The sequence below is a fragment of the Schistocerca nitens genome, chromosome 9, assembly GCF_023898315.1.
Source record: "Schistocerca nitens isolate TAMUIC-IGC-003100 chromosome 9, iqSchNite1.1, whole genome shotgun sequence".
Classification (NCBI taxonomy): Eukaryota; Metazoa; Arthropoda; class Insecta; order Orthoptera; family Acrididae; genus Schistocerca; species Schistocerca nitens.
Genome location: NC_064622.1, coordinates 24,474,758 through 24,490,309, shown reverse-complemented (window position 1 = coordinate 24,490,309; position 15,552 = coordinate 24,474,758). Strand labels below are relative to the sequence as shown.

The 15,552-nt window shown below is 35.9% G+C and overlaps 1 protein-coding gene across 4 annotated transcripts in view; it reads right to left on the bottom strand.

Annotated features, from left to right (window-relative positions):
* LOC126203983 (PDZ and LIM domain protein Zasp-like) overlaps positions 1 to 15,552 on the bottom strand; it is a 300,443-nt gene that overhangs the window by 48,436 nt on the left and 236,455 nt on the right. For 2 of the 4 annotated variants that reach the window (XM_049938409.1, XM_049938408.1), the window contains exons 8-11: positions 15,099 to 15,276; positions 12,236 to 12,373; positions 5,615 to 5,687; positions 393 to 3,384 (exon numbers count right to left, since the gene is read on the bottom strand). In XM_049938409.1, coding sequence (XP_049794366.1) covers positions 393 to 3,384; positions 5,615 to 5,687; positions 12,236 to 12,373; positions 15,099 to 15,276 — 3,381 coding nt within the window. Of the gene's footprint in view, positions 1 to 392; positions 3,385 to 5,614; positions 5,688 to 11,198; positions 11,247 to 12,235; positions 12,374 to 15,098; positions 15,277 to 15,552 lie in introns of all 4 variants that reach the window. The other 2 variants (XM_049938410.1, XM_049938411.1) reach the window with 2 other exon arrangements.

Genomic DNA, 15,552 nt, shown 5'->3' with positions numbered 1-15,552 from the left:
AGTCAGCGATAAGTCGTGTGACATGATTGTTTCATATTAATGTGTGATGCATCAAGTCACAGGAATTGTACTGAGATCATCAAAATGTTGCATTTTAGTATAAATACTTTATTTGAGCACTCACAAGAACATGAACTATTCTAAGTTAACCTTAAGGAACACAGACTATCAGTAACACAATAAATTGAGCTCATAATAGGACAGCCGCTTGATCACCCTTCAAACTGTAACTCGTGTTCATCATGTCATTACTTCAGTCACATGCAGCTTACATCATACAGTTTGCTACTATCATCAATGTTAACTAAGTACACCATGCCATTAGGTTATTTTTTCACTCAAAAAATGGGAGCTATTCAGTTGGTTGTTCACATTTGTATTTTTGGCAATACCTGATTTGCGAATTACAGCTGCCGCAAAGTGGGATGCGACCACCAGGCTGGTTGAGGATGCCACGACCACGACGGGGAGTCGTGGAGCCAGCCACAGTTCCTGATGCCTTTCCACCACCAACACCACCACCACCACCTGCAGGCGGCGCTGCTGTACAGCTTGGCTTCTTTGGATCTTGGAGTGGTGGAGCGGAGATAGGTGGGATATTTGTGATTAATGCACTGGGAGGCTGAAACTGGGGCTCTTGTGACAGAGGGCTATTTGGAACGGGAACATTCTGGGGTGGACACATGGTGGCCTGATCACCTGGGAGGGGAATATGAGGGAAAGGCAAACTTGTCTGAGTCTGAAATCCAGCCTGCTGGAATGGAGTAGCCACCTTAATGTGAGGGCTAAAGGAAACTTGTTTCCGGTTTTGGATCAGCTGTTTTTCATTAAATGTTTTTTTATCCTGGTTTTGTGCCAATTTGGGAATATTTTTTTGAGCTAACTGAGGTAATTTTTTATCTGTTTGTAATAACTGTGATGTTTTAATATGGGTAGTGTGCTGAGAAATTTGCTTTTCTGTTGACATCTGTTGTGTGGTTGTTGCTGTAATTGTTTCAGTCTCTGCATGACTCCTGTGCATTCCTCGGGGCTCAACTTCACCACCAAATCTATATGCATGTTTGAATGATTCTGGATCAATCGCAGGTGCTGGGCTTGGACTCCTTGAGCCAGGGACCCTAAAGTGAGGAGCAGGGGAAAGTGCACGTTGCACTTGATACCGTTCTAAATCTCGCTGGTAATATGGTAATGTTGAAGCCCCACGAAGCCCTGATGATGCTCTCACTGGTTGTTTTTTTGCTTTTTCTTGAGAAGTTTGTTTACATGGGTCCTGTGTCAAAGATGTATGCTTTATTTGCTTATTTCTTTCGAAGTGTGATGACTGTGCTGCTGTTGTATGAACTGCTTGCTGAATATTTTGCTGGGGAACTTTCTTGTGCTCTGGTGCCTGTTGCACATTTAATGCTGAAACAGTTTCTAAATCCTTAGCACTCTTGTGCATTACTCTGGGGTCGAGTGGTGCACCAAATCTGTAATCATGTCTGACTGCTTCAGGATCAGTGACAGGTGCTGGACTTGGGCTCCTTGATCCAGGGACCCTGTAGTGTGGAGCAGGGGAAAGGGCTCGTTGTATTTGAAACCGTTCTAGATCCTGTTGGTACTGTGGTACTACTGAAGCAGGGCAAAGCCCTGTTCTGGCTGAAAATCTTCTTTCTTTTTCTTGGGACGTTTGTGTATGTTGCTGTTGAGTTGGAGCAGTATATTCAATTTTTTTCTGGGTTTCTTGCTGTTGCCTCTTCACCTGAGCCTTAGCGTGCTGAGGTTTCACCATCTTGCTATTGCTCTGTTCGACATTCAGAAGCATGTTAGCTAGTCCTGGTATTGCACTGCTTGATATGTTTCCCATTGTCTCAACTGACAATTGTGAATATGGTTTTTCTGGGGCTATTGTGAGTGCCTCAAGCATAGAAATTCTCTTTTTTGAATGTGGTAGTGACTGCAATTGCGGATCTATGGGTGAACTACGTGGGGGTGGTGGGGGTGACCTAGGACGTTCTGCTAACTGTTCTTGAAAAGCTGAAGCACTAGCTGTAGTAGCCCATTTTGACATCTGGCCAGCATCAGAAGCAAAATAATCTTTCATTTCTTGCAATTCTTGGCAACTGATTCTTTCGTGACTGTCTACTTGATTTGTAATATTATTTAAAGTTTGTTCTTTACCCTTAACATGATCTTGGTGCCCTTCACCACTGTTCTGCATTTCACATTTTATAGTATAGTTATCTGATTCGGTATATTCAGATATCTGTTTAGATTTTAGTGTGCTCTGAGTTGTTTCTCTGGGAGGAATAATCCCAGACAAATTCTGGACCCCTTGCTGTGATAGTTCAGTGCTTTTCTGCTGAGACTCATGCTTTATGTTTGTCTCGGTGGCACCAGTCTTCACAGTTTCAGTGACTACCCCACCACTGGTTGCCTTTAAGATTTCTATTTCCTTTCTTTCATGTGAAAATTCCTCTGAAACCTTTACTGTCCTAATGGTCTTTGTAAGTGCAGCTGAAGACTCTTCTGATCGTTGCTCAGTTGCCTCTAATACCAGTTGTGGAGACTCTGTGCTGGCTATGTTATTAACCTCGGAAATACTTTCTTTTTGTTGGGTATGTTTTGTGCTGTCAGAATGCTCTATCCTTTGCTGTTCTTGACTCACTTCCTGTGAAATATTCTGACTGGAAACAGAACTATATTCAAATGTTGATTCTTTATTTTGTGGAGCACTCTCCAATTTATCTGATGGAGCACTCTCCACCTTATCTTGTGGGGCACTCTCCATCTTCTCTTGTGGAGCACTATATTTTTCATCTTTCTGCTCTGATACAGTGTCACATTCAACTTGTGACTCATGTTGTTCGTACACAGGTAACTGGGTTTCCTGCTCAATGGAATCTACAGAAACTGCATTCCATTGAGTTTGCAAAAAGTCACTATAAGATTGAGGGAAAGCTGTGGTTGTTTCAGGCTGTTGCTCACTTTCAACAGCTGATATGTCCTCAGGACAGGTGACATTCATGGCAGGAGCTTGTGAAGTTGTTTCGTATTGTTCATAAGAAGGTGACTGAGATTCCTGCTTAAGGGCATCTTCAGAGGAAACTGCATTCCACTGTGTTTGCAAAAACTCACTGTAAGGTTGTGGGAAAGCTCCAGAATGCTGTTCACTTGCAACAGCTGAAGTACCCTCAGGATAGGTGACATTCACTGCAGGAGCTTGTGAAATTGATTCTGGTATGTTGTTCTGGGACAATTGTGGTAATGTGCTCTTGCTATCTGGTTTATCAGGTCTAGGAGTGTTTTGCAAATGTGGAGGAGGTATGTACAATGGAGTAGCCGTAGGGACTGATGAGGTATACTGATCCCCTTGTTTAGGGGGCCAAGAAAATTTACTATTGTCTATGGCATTTGCATGTCGTAAAAATGGTTAGTGACACACACAGCATGCATAAAAACACATAAAGTTACAAACCAATACCACACAAAGGTGAGATAAAAATTGTCACAGTGTTATCAGAAGAGATTTGTTGTGATGATTAGTAACAGTTAAGAAGGGAAAGAAAAAAAAATAAAATAATGAATCAGAAAAAAAGGATTTGCTGCACAAAAAAGATATGTTACATATAAACTCAGGACAAGCACTATAAAAATAAAGTAAATCAGACTTATTAGGTGAAAGAAATGGTTATTTAAGCAGGTTCAGATAATTATTTGCAAATCATGAATTTACAAGAAGAATACCTATTTGTATCAGTCAAAAAACACTGTCTGACTAAACAGTTTAAAAAAATGATGTGTAATGAAAAAATATTTGTTCATACTTATCTTGTAAGAGCAATGCGTTATATTCTTTATCATCAATAATTAATGGAAGCCACAATAGTAAATTAAGTTCTTGTAATTATTACAGTTTTCCCATGAAAAGAGAAAACAGAAAAAAATTTGCAAAGCAATGCTGCATGTAAAAAAAATATTGTCCTGGAATTAATACATAATTATGTAATTTTAAAAAAATCTTACCATTTAGCAAAAGCACATGTTACATCATAATCATTATGCAATTGCCAGATAATGCCAACTGCTATCAGCTGCTTCCAAATGATTAGCATAATTAATGAAGCAGGTATTAATACTGAATATAAGCTATTAACTTTTGAGAGCTGCTTTAGGGAAAGATGGAAAAGTATTGACCTGAGTCAATTATTTAGCTTTGAGATACAGGAAATGGTCTAGGTGTAGGATTGAAAGGCTTATAAGCTGCAAAAGAAGAAGACCTCTGTCAACAGAGCAACTGTAGTTTGATTTTATCTGATTATTTTATGTGAAAAATAAATCATGCTTCACAGAGTGACATGAACAAGTTGTACGTCTGTGGTTCTATAGTAATTTGTGAACATCCCCTGAGTTTCATTTGTCAATTCTGGACAACAGCATTATCCCACTTTATTTAATAGATATGAAAATTTAAATGTTTTCCACAGTCCACAACAAGTAAACTTCTTCAGTTATTACTGCAACTTATAGTTATAATTTTTCCATCTTATATTACATGAGTAGAATACAGCTACAGACTTTCAATAGGCAAACACTTCAGGGCTGCAAAAAAGCACTCCCTGCCTTGAGGTATTTATATGAGCTTCATCTCTTTTAAAACTAGAGTTTATTATACGTCTGTGTCATGGTTTTTATTTGTTTAACAATAATAACAGTGTTTTTTGAAGTTCTCCCAACAGATCATGTAGTGCATCATTTTTCAGGAGTGCATCCATGACATTATTAACTCTTGCACTGATATTCTGGCTGACAACCTTTTAGCCATTCTCCAGATGAATCACTTGCAAGATTTTTAAAGTGCTTTACACAGTAGACATATGCTCATTTCCTCCACAGTGTAAAGAGCTTTAAAAATCTTGCAAGTGATTCACCTTAAGAATGGCTGAAAGGTTGTCAGCCAAAATATTGGAACAGGAGTAACTGTTGATAATATCATGGACGCAATCCCAAGAAATGAGGGAATAATTACAGTTTTTCCATTTTTAAAAGTTACGCAGGTACTTAAGATCAAAATGTTCTGAATTTCATCAAATTCAATGGTTTGACCTTTTTCTGCACAAGAGGATATTTTCTCAGTTTTGGGAATGACATTGTAAATTAAACTTTAGCAAAACTAAATGACAATGATATAAGAATATTTTAAAAATCTACAGGGGTTTAAGCAGCTCTCAGAAGTTAAAGATTATCTGAAATGAATAAAAAAGAAACTACATGCTCAAGAATGTAGATATTTAAGCATATTAATTTTTATTAATCCAGGAACTCAAAAATTCAATTTTTTTGTGAAATTACACATCATCCAAGCAATGGTTTTCTATTACCTTTAATGTTGCTAATGGGCCTCAGTGTTGAGTAACCTGGTAGTTAAAAATTTATTTGTTATATATCTTTTGAAATAATTTTAGCCTTGTATAAGATAATCAAAAATATTGACATGATATCATTTAAATTAAATAGGTGTTGGTTGAGAGCTCTGAGTATAGGATGCATGGAATATGGTTTGAACAGTGCAGTGGATGGGTCAAACAATGGATAAAATGAACTGGCAAAGGTAATGGCTGCAGTTTGGACTTACCAGGTGCAGGTCGAGCAGTGGTTGATGAAGAAACACTGCCAAACGGCTTTGGACCTGCCAGAGAGCTTGGGGCCTATATCAAAACAGAATGTTAAACATTATTAAAGAAGTCATTTAGACCATGCATCCCCTTAGTTAGATAATGTGATCAAGACTAAAAGAAATAGAAGGCTACTGTGTGTATAATGTAACTTGACTTTTTTTGCATGTGATGCTGGGAGGATTCTGCCTATTTCTCCACTCCCAGCATCCCTCACATGAAATGCCAAGTTACACTGCATGCACTTAAAGCCTCTTTTGTTTCTTGAAACTCATATTATAGTATAACAGGTCTAAAACTTAATAATATTTTCATAGCAGTTCTATACAAAGAAATTATCCCACCTTAAAATTCATACTTAGTACATACTTAGATGTGAGTAATATAAGAATCATTTGTAATAACCTATCTGTGCATTTAGGAAAGTAATGATGCATATACGTATTAAACTAGCCTTTTCCCCAATGTCATTCACTTTTTTAATTCCTGGATGTCATATAAGGCCACTGTAAAATGTAAGTTTCAACATAAGACTGTCATACAACTGTATTCCCTCCTCTTTTGTGGATTAATTACTTTGAATATGTATTTGAAATTTCAACTGCAGTATATTTTCAAAACCTCTGACATATGTTATGTTTGCCAAATATTGTTACTGTATTATGCATAATTCACAGACTAGGACCTGATCACAAACACTTCTGCCTGGAAACATACATCATGTTTCATAATACAAGCTAACTTATTTAGCAAGGGTATGGTAGTGATCAAGGAGCACTGGGTAAGATTCAATGCATTTGCTTAAATTCTACAATTATGGCCACACTTTCTGCCACATAATGATTACTGATCCCTTTTTAAGTAAAATGGAACATATTTTAAATGTATTTTCACCAAATTTAGCAGCTTAAATGGGACAGAGACATTTTTGGTGTAATCAGCTCCAGAATTGAGAGACTTTTCACACCACAGGCTCAGTTTTTTTTATTCTTGTGTCATAGAAGTCTGCTGCCTGGGAATGGAATCAATGTATGACAGGTATTTTCAGCTCTTCATCACTGCAACAATGCTGACTGGATGACAGAAATTTGTTGAGGTGCAAGAAAGGAGAGAAACTGCTTGGAGCATAAAGTGCTGCTACCCCAGCTCCACAAGGCCATTACTGATGAGGGACAGACACCCATGGACCTGTTCAATATGAACACCTTGACAATCTTCAGAAAACTGCCTATACCAGTGATCGTCATTTGTTTGCTCATGACATTTGAACTTTACACTTGACACTTGACTCAGCTGTCGATGAATTTTGATCTGTACAATGTTTCATGCATTAAGAAACTTTATCACAGACTGAAGCTTGCAATTGGTGGGAGAAAGAAAGGAGCTACCACTGTCAGCCATTGGTGCATCACTATCAATAACAATTGGGTCTTGTCCTGCTATAATATGACTATTACATCGTAGCTCTGTTGTGTATGAGCTATATTTCCAGTACATTTACTGTAAAAATAACCATAGGTAACTTAATTTCTGGATGAGTCTCATACAATATTGTTCAATACCCATAGTGGCTGTATAAGTTCATTAGAAAGCAATCTGTTTGTGAGTGTGGGAGGGATGGTGATCTTCATGATGGTGGACAAATGTATTAGCACAAATAAACTTTTAAAGTATCCCTCTCTATACGTTTCTTTCTTGATGTAGACCATACTACTTCTAAAAACATGGAAATCAAAAAGCTTGCAGCAGAAGATGTTTGTTTCACAGTGTTGAAGATGAAGAAATGCTCCTAGTATGCTAGTATGCACTTTGAAGACAACCTTTACTGGACATTTTTCCTTGTTTCAGTCCATACTACAACCTCTCAAAATATCTGACACTTTTTTTAAACATGTTGTATATAACATGAACCCCACTCAGTGTCATAGCAATACTACACCTATAAAGCTTTTCATGTTTAGTGTACAGAAAATTTGCAAATATTTACCTAAACAAAAGTAAGTTTTGAAATTTTATATGCAACTAGTTGATTCACACCTGTAAATTACAACAGGTTTAATGATATATCATTAAGATGAGCAACACACTGTCTATCACTAACAAAGAAGTTTAATTTCCTATAGCTTTTGTTACAAAAAAAAAAACAACATTAAAAGCAAATAAGGTTAGACATGAAATGCTGATTAAAAAAGAGAGAATGTAAGTCAGTGACCAGAAAGTTTTGCACAGAAAAAATAAGAATAATCTTTCTGTTTGGATGAGTTGATCAGCATAAAAAGGAACTGTGGTATACACAAAGGTTAATCTTATCAACAGATGAACTTCTGCTTAGCTTATGAGATAATGCTGGAAAAGCAAAGATCACTCTCATAGTGCAATACTGTCCATGTATAAACTGCAGTCTCAGCTAAAATCATGATAATGTACCTTTCTCCTGGCTAAACATAAGCAATAAGCTTCCATCTGTGATGTATCTCCTTGAAACTAATCTCTTATTATGGAACTAATCCTCTCCATAATGGCCCTCAGAAAGTTATTAAGCATTAATCACAATGTCATCAAACCCTATAGCTGTTATGTCATTTCATCAACATATTTGAAAAGACCACTGTGAGGTCAATCAAAGTAAATAAATCTGTATTCAGTTATCTGCAATTTGTTTCTTACTTAAGACATAATTCACAAAGTAATATTGTTCTTCTGAGGCTAAGTAATACTGCATATGGAAATCTACTTTCTGTATGGTCCTTGCTGTAAATTATCATGACACAGTAATATCTCTCCACATTTAATGTGTCTAGCTATTCAAGTACCTCTTCCACAAAACATCATCTGTCACCACCACCTCCATTAACAAAAATGTGCACCTGAAAATGCCTTGTTTCTATTTTACCTGCCAACTGTTCATCATTTTGGATTGGGATGATATTGACTAAATGGCAAGTAAAAAACACATCAAAATGTATGACTATTAAGTGTTTGTAAAGAAATGAAAAACAGGATCTCACTGCATAGTACCTATGGTACAGCAACAACACAGTACACTCAGTACTTAATTCACAGGAATAGAGCTGGAATCATTTACTGGAAAAACATACTCGTTCTATATCTCATTGAAGGTGTTTTTTAGAGCAATGAATTCCTGGAAGTAAGAGGTGGAGGTTAAGTATTAAATATACGATCTGCATTGTGTATCTACCTACAAGCTTAATAGGTGTGAGAACTCAGTAACAAATACATGGTTCTAGCCTATCATTATACTTTCCTGGTTTCATTTTTTTTATTTTTAGTTTGTGTAAGCAGATAATGAGCTGTAGTTTCTGGATGTCACAGTCTACCACAATGCAGGCTCTTATTACATTTTTATTCCTCATCTCTTGATAGAAATTGAATGATGTTGGTTTTCCTTCTAGCTTCTCAGTTCAATGGGACCTTTTCTAAATATCCTCTTTTCCTCTGTGTTGCAGAGGCTACAAACTTAAATCCAGGTATTTATTTATGTCTTACAATCAGTGCAATTGCAGTTTCATCTTTTTAATGTACTTTGGTTATGATTTTATTTTAGCCATTTCCAGTACACTCCATAAGCTAATCACCTTAATATCAAAAGTAATTATGAAAGTTAGTTGAAGAAATTATGATATGAAACTATAAAGCAAAGCAGAAAGACAGACTGAGAAAGAGAAAGAGAGAGAGAGAGAAACAGCAGCATAAATGCTTTTTACAAAACTTACTGTTATCCACTTGTAGTAGGTTTTCTGATTCTAGCATATGTGCCTATTGTACAGTGTTTTTCAATGTACAAGATGCAAAACACTAATGAAATTTCCTGTAGCACTTTTTACCAATACTATACTATAATAAACTGCATTAATTACTGCCTTAGTTTCATGAATTTTGAAGATGTCTGTTTATTCACTTTTCATCATTACTACTTTGAAAGAAAGGAAGATTAAACTTCCATTGTTGCATTAATATAAATAATCATGTCCCGCTTCAGTAAAGTTGTGTTATTTGGCTATATACCATATAGTTACACAGTCCAAGTCAAAAGCTCACCACTGAACCATAATATAATGAGTTTTTGACCCAGTATACAGAAATACATGGAATATAAAATACAATAATGCTGGAAACAACTGGACATGACTGCTTCTATACCACACATTATACTAAGGCTCATCCACACTAATAGCCATTTTACACCCACTGCTAGATAAATGCCTTCTCTAGATTTTTCTATTCATTATGGTCTTCAGCTACATGCATCCACATTGTTTGTAATGCCATTGAACCCCTTTCACTAAGTCACTGTCTGTCTCACATCTCTTCAAATCCAGTGAAGAATGTCCCTGGTCTATCTGCTACCCATGCACCTCAAAACACATCACACCCACTTCTATTATTTTTTCATTGCAGTTATAATTATGTCTTCCACTCCAGGTTTTTCCCTGGTCCATTTGTTTGTTATATTAATGATTACAGTTACAATAAACAAAGATTAGAAAAGGCAACCACTCACTTATAAAGTTGATTATTATGTGGCGCATGGACACACATATCAGCTCAAACCTTACAAGCTTTTCAGTTACAGATCTTTCTCTAGTGTGATGCCATACTTTCAAAGTAATGGCTCAAAAGCCAGTACCTAATATCTGTATGTAGGATTTCTTACAGATTTAAGAATTCAGTGATGGAAAAGGTCATTATGCAGCCATGTTTTCACACACATCAGGTATCTTATTTGGAAACCTACCAACACATTACACATCATAGTGTGTTGTCACAAATATGATATACAGAACATGCAAATAACTGCATCTACAATTTACTTAGTAAACACAGCATGAGCTCGTATAGCTTGTTATTTTTTATTTGTGGATGACCAGTTTTGATCCACTACAGAGATCATAAACAGATCTACATTCCTTGATAATAGTAGGAATCCCTGGCGTTGAGCAGGCCCATCAGTGCTGGTGTTGAGAACGCTGCTCAAATGCCAGCACGGACAGGCCTGCTCCATGCAAGTGATTTCTATTATCACCCAGGAATATAGATGTGATGATGATCTTTGTAACAGATCATAACCAGTCATTCACAAATAAAATGTAACAAGCTACATGCAACCATGACTGTGCTTACTAAAAAAATTATCATATTATTAGAACACTGTGTCCCTGGAACAATGTTCCAAACAATTTTAATTATGTCTACATCTACATCTAACTGGCCTTTGAGTTTTTCATGTGTTTATGTGCTATGCGTTGCTCAGTTATGGAGGAATTATTGCCTTTCCTTATTGTTGTTTATTGTTTCCATCGTGAAATTTTGATTTCTGTAAAAGTCATAACATCTAAACAGTAAACAAGAATCAATACAAAATTAAAATTCTTATTCTGTACAAAATTAACAACTGCATACTTCTTTATGTTATAAATCTTATGTGTGTTGGGGAATTATGTGTGCTGGGGAATTACAGGACCTAAGGACGGTGTGTAGTAAAACTGAGATTCCAAAATTTTAATATAATGAGGGGTAGTGTACCTGCACAGGAGACGGAGGAGTGACGTGCGAAGTACCATGTCTTGGAGCCTGCAAATAATAAGATCCTGGTGTTGCAGTGTAATCTGCAATTGACTGTAGAATTATATACAGAAGAAGCAGCATTTAAAGTTACAACCAGTACCATTAAGCCTTTAATCACAGGAAAATGTAAAGGCACCAGTGACCAATAGCTCATCAAACAGTAACACAATTTGCGGTCTAATTCTCATTTGGTGAAATATAGAAAGTGATGACCCTAAAATATTCATTACTGTTTTAGTAATAGGAGAAATTATTTCTCTCTCTAAAGATAAGACAGGGCTGTTAGAGGCACTCAGACTTCTTTATTAGTACAGGATGTGCACCCAAACTGCCACGCGGCTGAGAAAGAATTACAGTACCAAAAAGTAAAGGAACCCCTCAGTGTTTGATGTGTCCACTGGTTGTGCAAACTGGTTTTCTACATAATATCTTTCATATTCTCATAGTTGTGACAGAAAGTCAACAATCTTTATCATTCTTCTCTTATGTTACATTAAGAGGAGTACATAAATCAGATAAGAGGAATCAAAAATTGCAGCTAATTTTCTGGGCATTTTTATTACTGCATTCTCAGTATATGTACGTGTCTCCAAGTGAATACAGTCATTTATTATTCTGAACTTGGAGATGTATGGATGTAAGGAGGAGGAGGGGGGACAGAGAGAGAGAGAGAGAGAGAGAGAGAGACTTATTCTCATTTAAAGTTGGCTACTCTTAAAACGAAACTGGATTAATCATATTAAAGAAAAATCACAATTATTTATAATATAACTGGGACGCCTAGCAAAAAATCCAAAGTGTTGGTTTATGTATGGAAAATAAATAACAACAATTATCCATGTTCTCTTCAGAGCATCATAACTAGTAAAAACCACTGGTGCCAATAAACAATTTCCCTGAATTAATGTGAAAGAGCAAGAAAAGCTGCCATTCCCAACACCAGCTTGCAGAGGAAGCATGGAATAAGATTCAGTGATCCCTAGAAACTGGGATACCTTCATACTATCTGTAGGGCGTTGGATTCCTTTGTCATCAGTGGCATCGATACTGAGAGCTGGAAATGCCTCTGTCACATTCTTCAGGTTATTCTCCAAAACTTTTTTATCGTCAGCTACACTATGCTGATCCACTTGCTGCAAAAATTTTAGCATCACAGCATAAAACACTACTCAATCAAAGCTTAAATGAAAGAAGCATGGAGTCAACTACTATTATTTTTTAAAAATTAACAATGCAAATGTACAAAAGTATGAATTCTATGAGTTAGTACAGTTTCAAACAGTTACAAACACACAGCACTACAAAAAATGAACAAAAGATAAGTAAATAATCCAAACAGCAACACAAATTATGTTTGAAGGAATTAATTATAAAACACATACACACACACTATACCCTGGATTACAACTACAATTCCTGCAAAAACCAGATTTGGGTGAACTATTAGAGGTCAAAGACATGTTAAACATCTATTTGTCGTATCTTAGTTGTAGCAAAGAACAAGTCATTTTAGACTCCTTTAAGCAATGAACTGGTTACTGTGTAGTAAGCTGTTGCATGTAAAATAACAAGAAAGTTTACTACGCTATTAAGGAAGTAAAGAAACAGCAAATTAATACACAGCTCTCTCCTATTTCAGATCAAACACATGGACTATTATGGGTACCTGATTCAGTGAAATGAGTGACCATATAGAAATAAATACATCTCCACAATGGCCACCAAATTTTTACATGATTCCTAGCAAAAACTATACCATGTTTCCTCAAAGCTGGCTCATTAAGGGGCAGACAATTTTTTCAGCATTTTATATGAAATATCTACTAGCAAAATGTTTTTTTGCTGAGCCCAGATGAGGTGCACTGCATCATACTATAAAATGAAAGTACACATTTCTTCATTCTCTCTGTCTAATATTTAAGCTATTCACTTACTACTACAGCAGCTTCTTAGTATATGTGGGTGTTGAATAGCTACAAAAAGAACACATGAAATACTAAATATTATATACATAAATCTCTGTCCTCTTTGCAATGTAATAATACTCAACATCATAAGTTTGTGCTGCACAGAATTAATAAAATATACAAAATTTTAAAAAATGTGCTATGTTTGAATTCATCATGAAAATGAATTTCACCTAATTCCAGTGGCACTAAGAATATTTTATATTTGAGTTTTAAGTGTGACAGAAATCCTGTAGCAAATCATCTCTTTGTGAATTATTTAAGAGATACTGATTTCATTCAGAATTAGATGTCTTAAAAATTTACGTAAGTTTTCAATACGAATTTGTAAGTCAGCTAAATACAGAGTGGTTTCTTGTGTGTAAAAGCTTTTAAACTGGTACAACAAGTTTTTTTTTAATTTTAAAAGCAAACCAAAATATTGTAAAATAGTAAAATTCAATCCTTCAAATATAACAAAAGATTTAAAACAGGGTATCTATAGCAGCATCTGTGACTATAAATATGTACTAGGCTAGGCTAGGCTAGGGGATAATTGAGTAGGTGTTTGAGAGTGTGAATTTAAATGCAAATTCAGATTCTCTTAAACATATTACAGAGCAGACACAAAAGAAAACAGCACAGCCACTGTGGCACAGTATTATATCAAAACATGGGCAATTATAACAAAGACTGTAAGGTGACAAAGAAAATTGCAGAAAATGATTGCATACAACTACTTAAATTTGGAAGGAAGATCTTTCTTGAAAGTTTGACATAAATACGCTCAGTTAATATTGAACAAGGTTTCCTAGTTCACAGCAGAGAGTGGAAGAATGTACAGATTTACCTCATATTAATTGCCTGCTGTAGAAGTTGGAGCTTTAGCAAGAAAGATTACAAATAGAATGTATGATTTAGTTCATAGCTGTAGTTCAGCAGCTGCAGAATATTTCAACAAAGATAAAAAGAAAGAAGATTAATAGAATGATAAGATTACACTGGTGTGAGGTAAAAATTATTTTTATAATACATTCAACTAATATGAATAATTATTTGGTCTTCTAGTGCAAGATGCTAGGTAGGAAACTTGTTCTGACTGATCTGCCAGTAGCTTCACAAAGAAAGGATAACTAACCAGCAGTTTTCACCACGAACTGTTGAGTAGCTCTTCAGTTGTTTCCACAACACTGAGACAACAATGAAAACTAGTGTCACCCATTTCAAATCAACAAAAGAAAAACAGTATGTCAGTGGAAGATTACTAATATATATGTAAAAATAACAGAAAGATAATTGTACAAAATAAAATGATATAGAATTATATAAAATAAAACGATATACCTAGAGTGCCAGTACAAAAATAACAGCAACCAGCACACAGGAAACAAAGCTAAATTTGAATCTTGTGAAAATCTGAATGACTACAAGAATTCAGAAGCACCAATAAACTGATAGAACTGAGAAGTTGAGTTAAAATGTGTTCGTCTTCCACGAGACACATATGAATAGGGAAAAATGCTTTGTACAACAAGGAAATATAATGCAGTGTGAGAGATTTCAAACCACACCACAGACATATATTGCTGCAAGATAAATAAATAAAACAGAAATACAAATTCTAATAACTACTTTTAGATGCCACTGATTCTTTGCAGTTTACCACAAATTCAAAACAGCTTCGATGTGATCATTTCACCATCAGTTCAAGACAGAAAATCTGTCAACTTTTAAAAATGAAAATTCACTGTGCAGTACAATTTTTATTATCAAAACAACTTCAAACTTATTCAAATGTTTACTATTTTCATCTTCTAACACTGATTATTTGAGTATTTAATGCATGTTTTGCTGACAATTTTTGTACAAAATTGTCCTGATCTTCCTGCACCAGCAACTGAGCTGTACTCACATGGAAAGGCATTGGCCCAAGGGTACCAGGCTGTGGGGAGCTCGGGCTCAGTGGAGCAGCAGATGGTACTGGCCGGCTGACAGGTGGGGCAACAGGGGCCGGGGCAGACAACGGAGATGGCCTGACAGCAGCTGAGGCCAATGCTGAAGATATGGTGCTGCTCGGAATTCGACTGCCCCTGAAATGTCACAAGTATGATAATTTTAGGACATGTTTCGTGATAGGCACCATGTCTCAGGAACATAAGCTGGCTTGCAAACTACGATGTAGATGTAGATGAATGTCTTTTACTACAGTAAATAGACAAACATGATCTGGATCACAAATTTTTATTATTGACTACTGGTTTCAATCTATGCTGCAGATCATCTTCGAGTCTAAGCTGAAATACAAATGTACAATGTATTGGAAGGTTGTTTATTACATTTATTTTTTTATCTTTTATTGTATAACA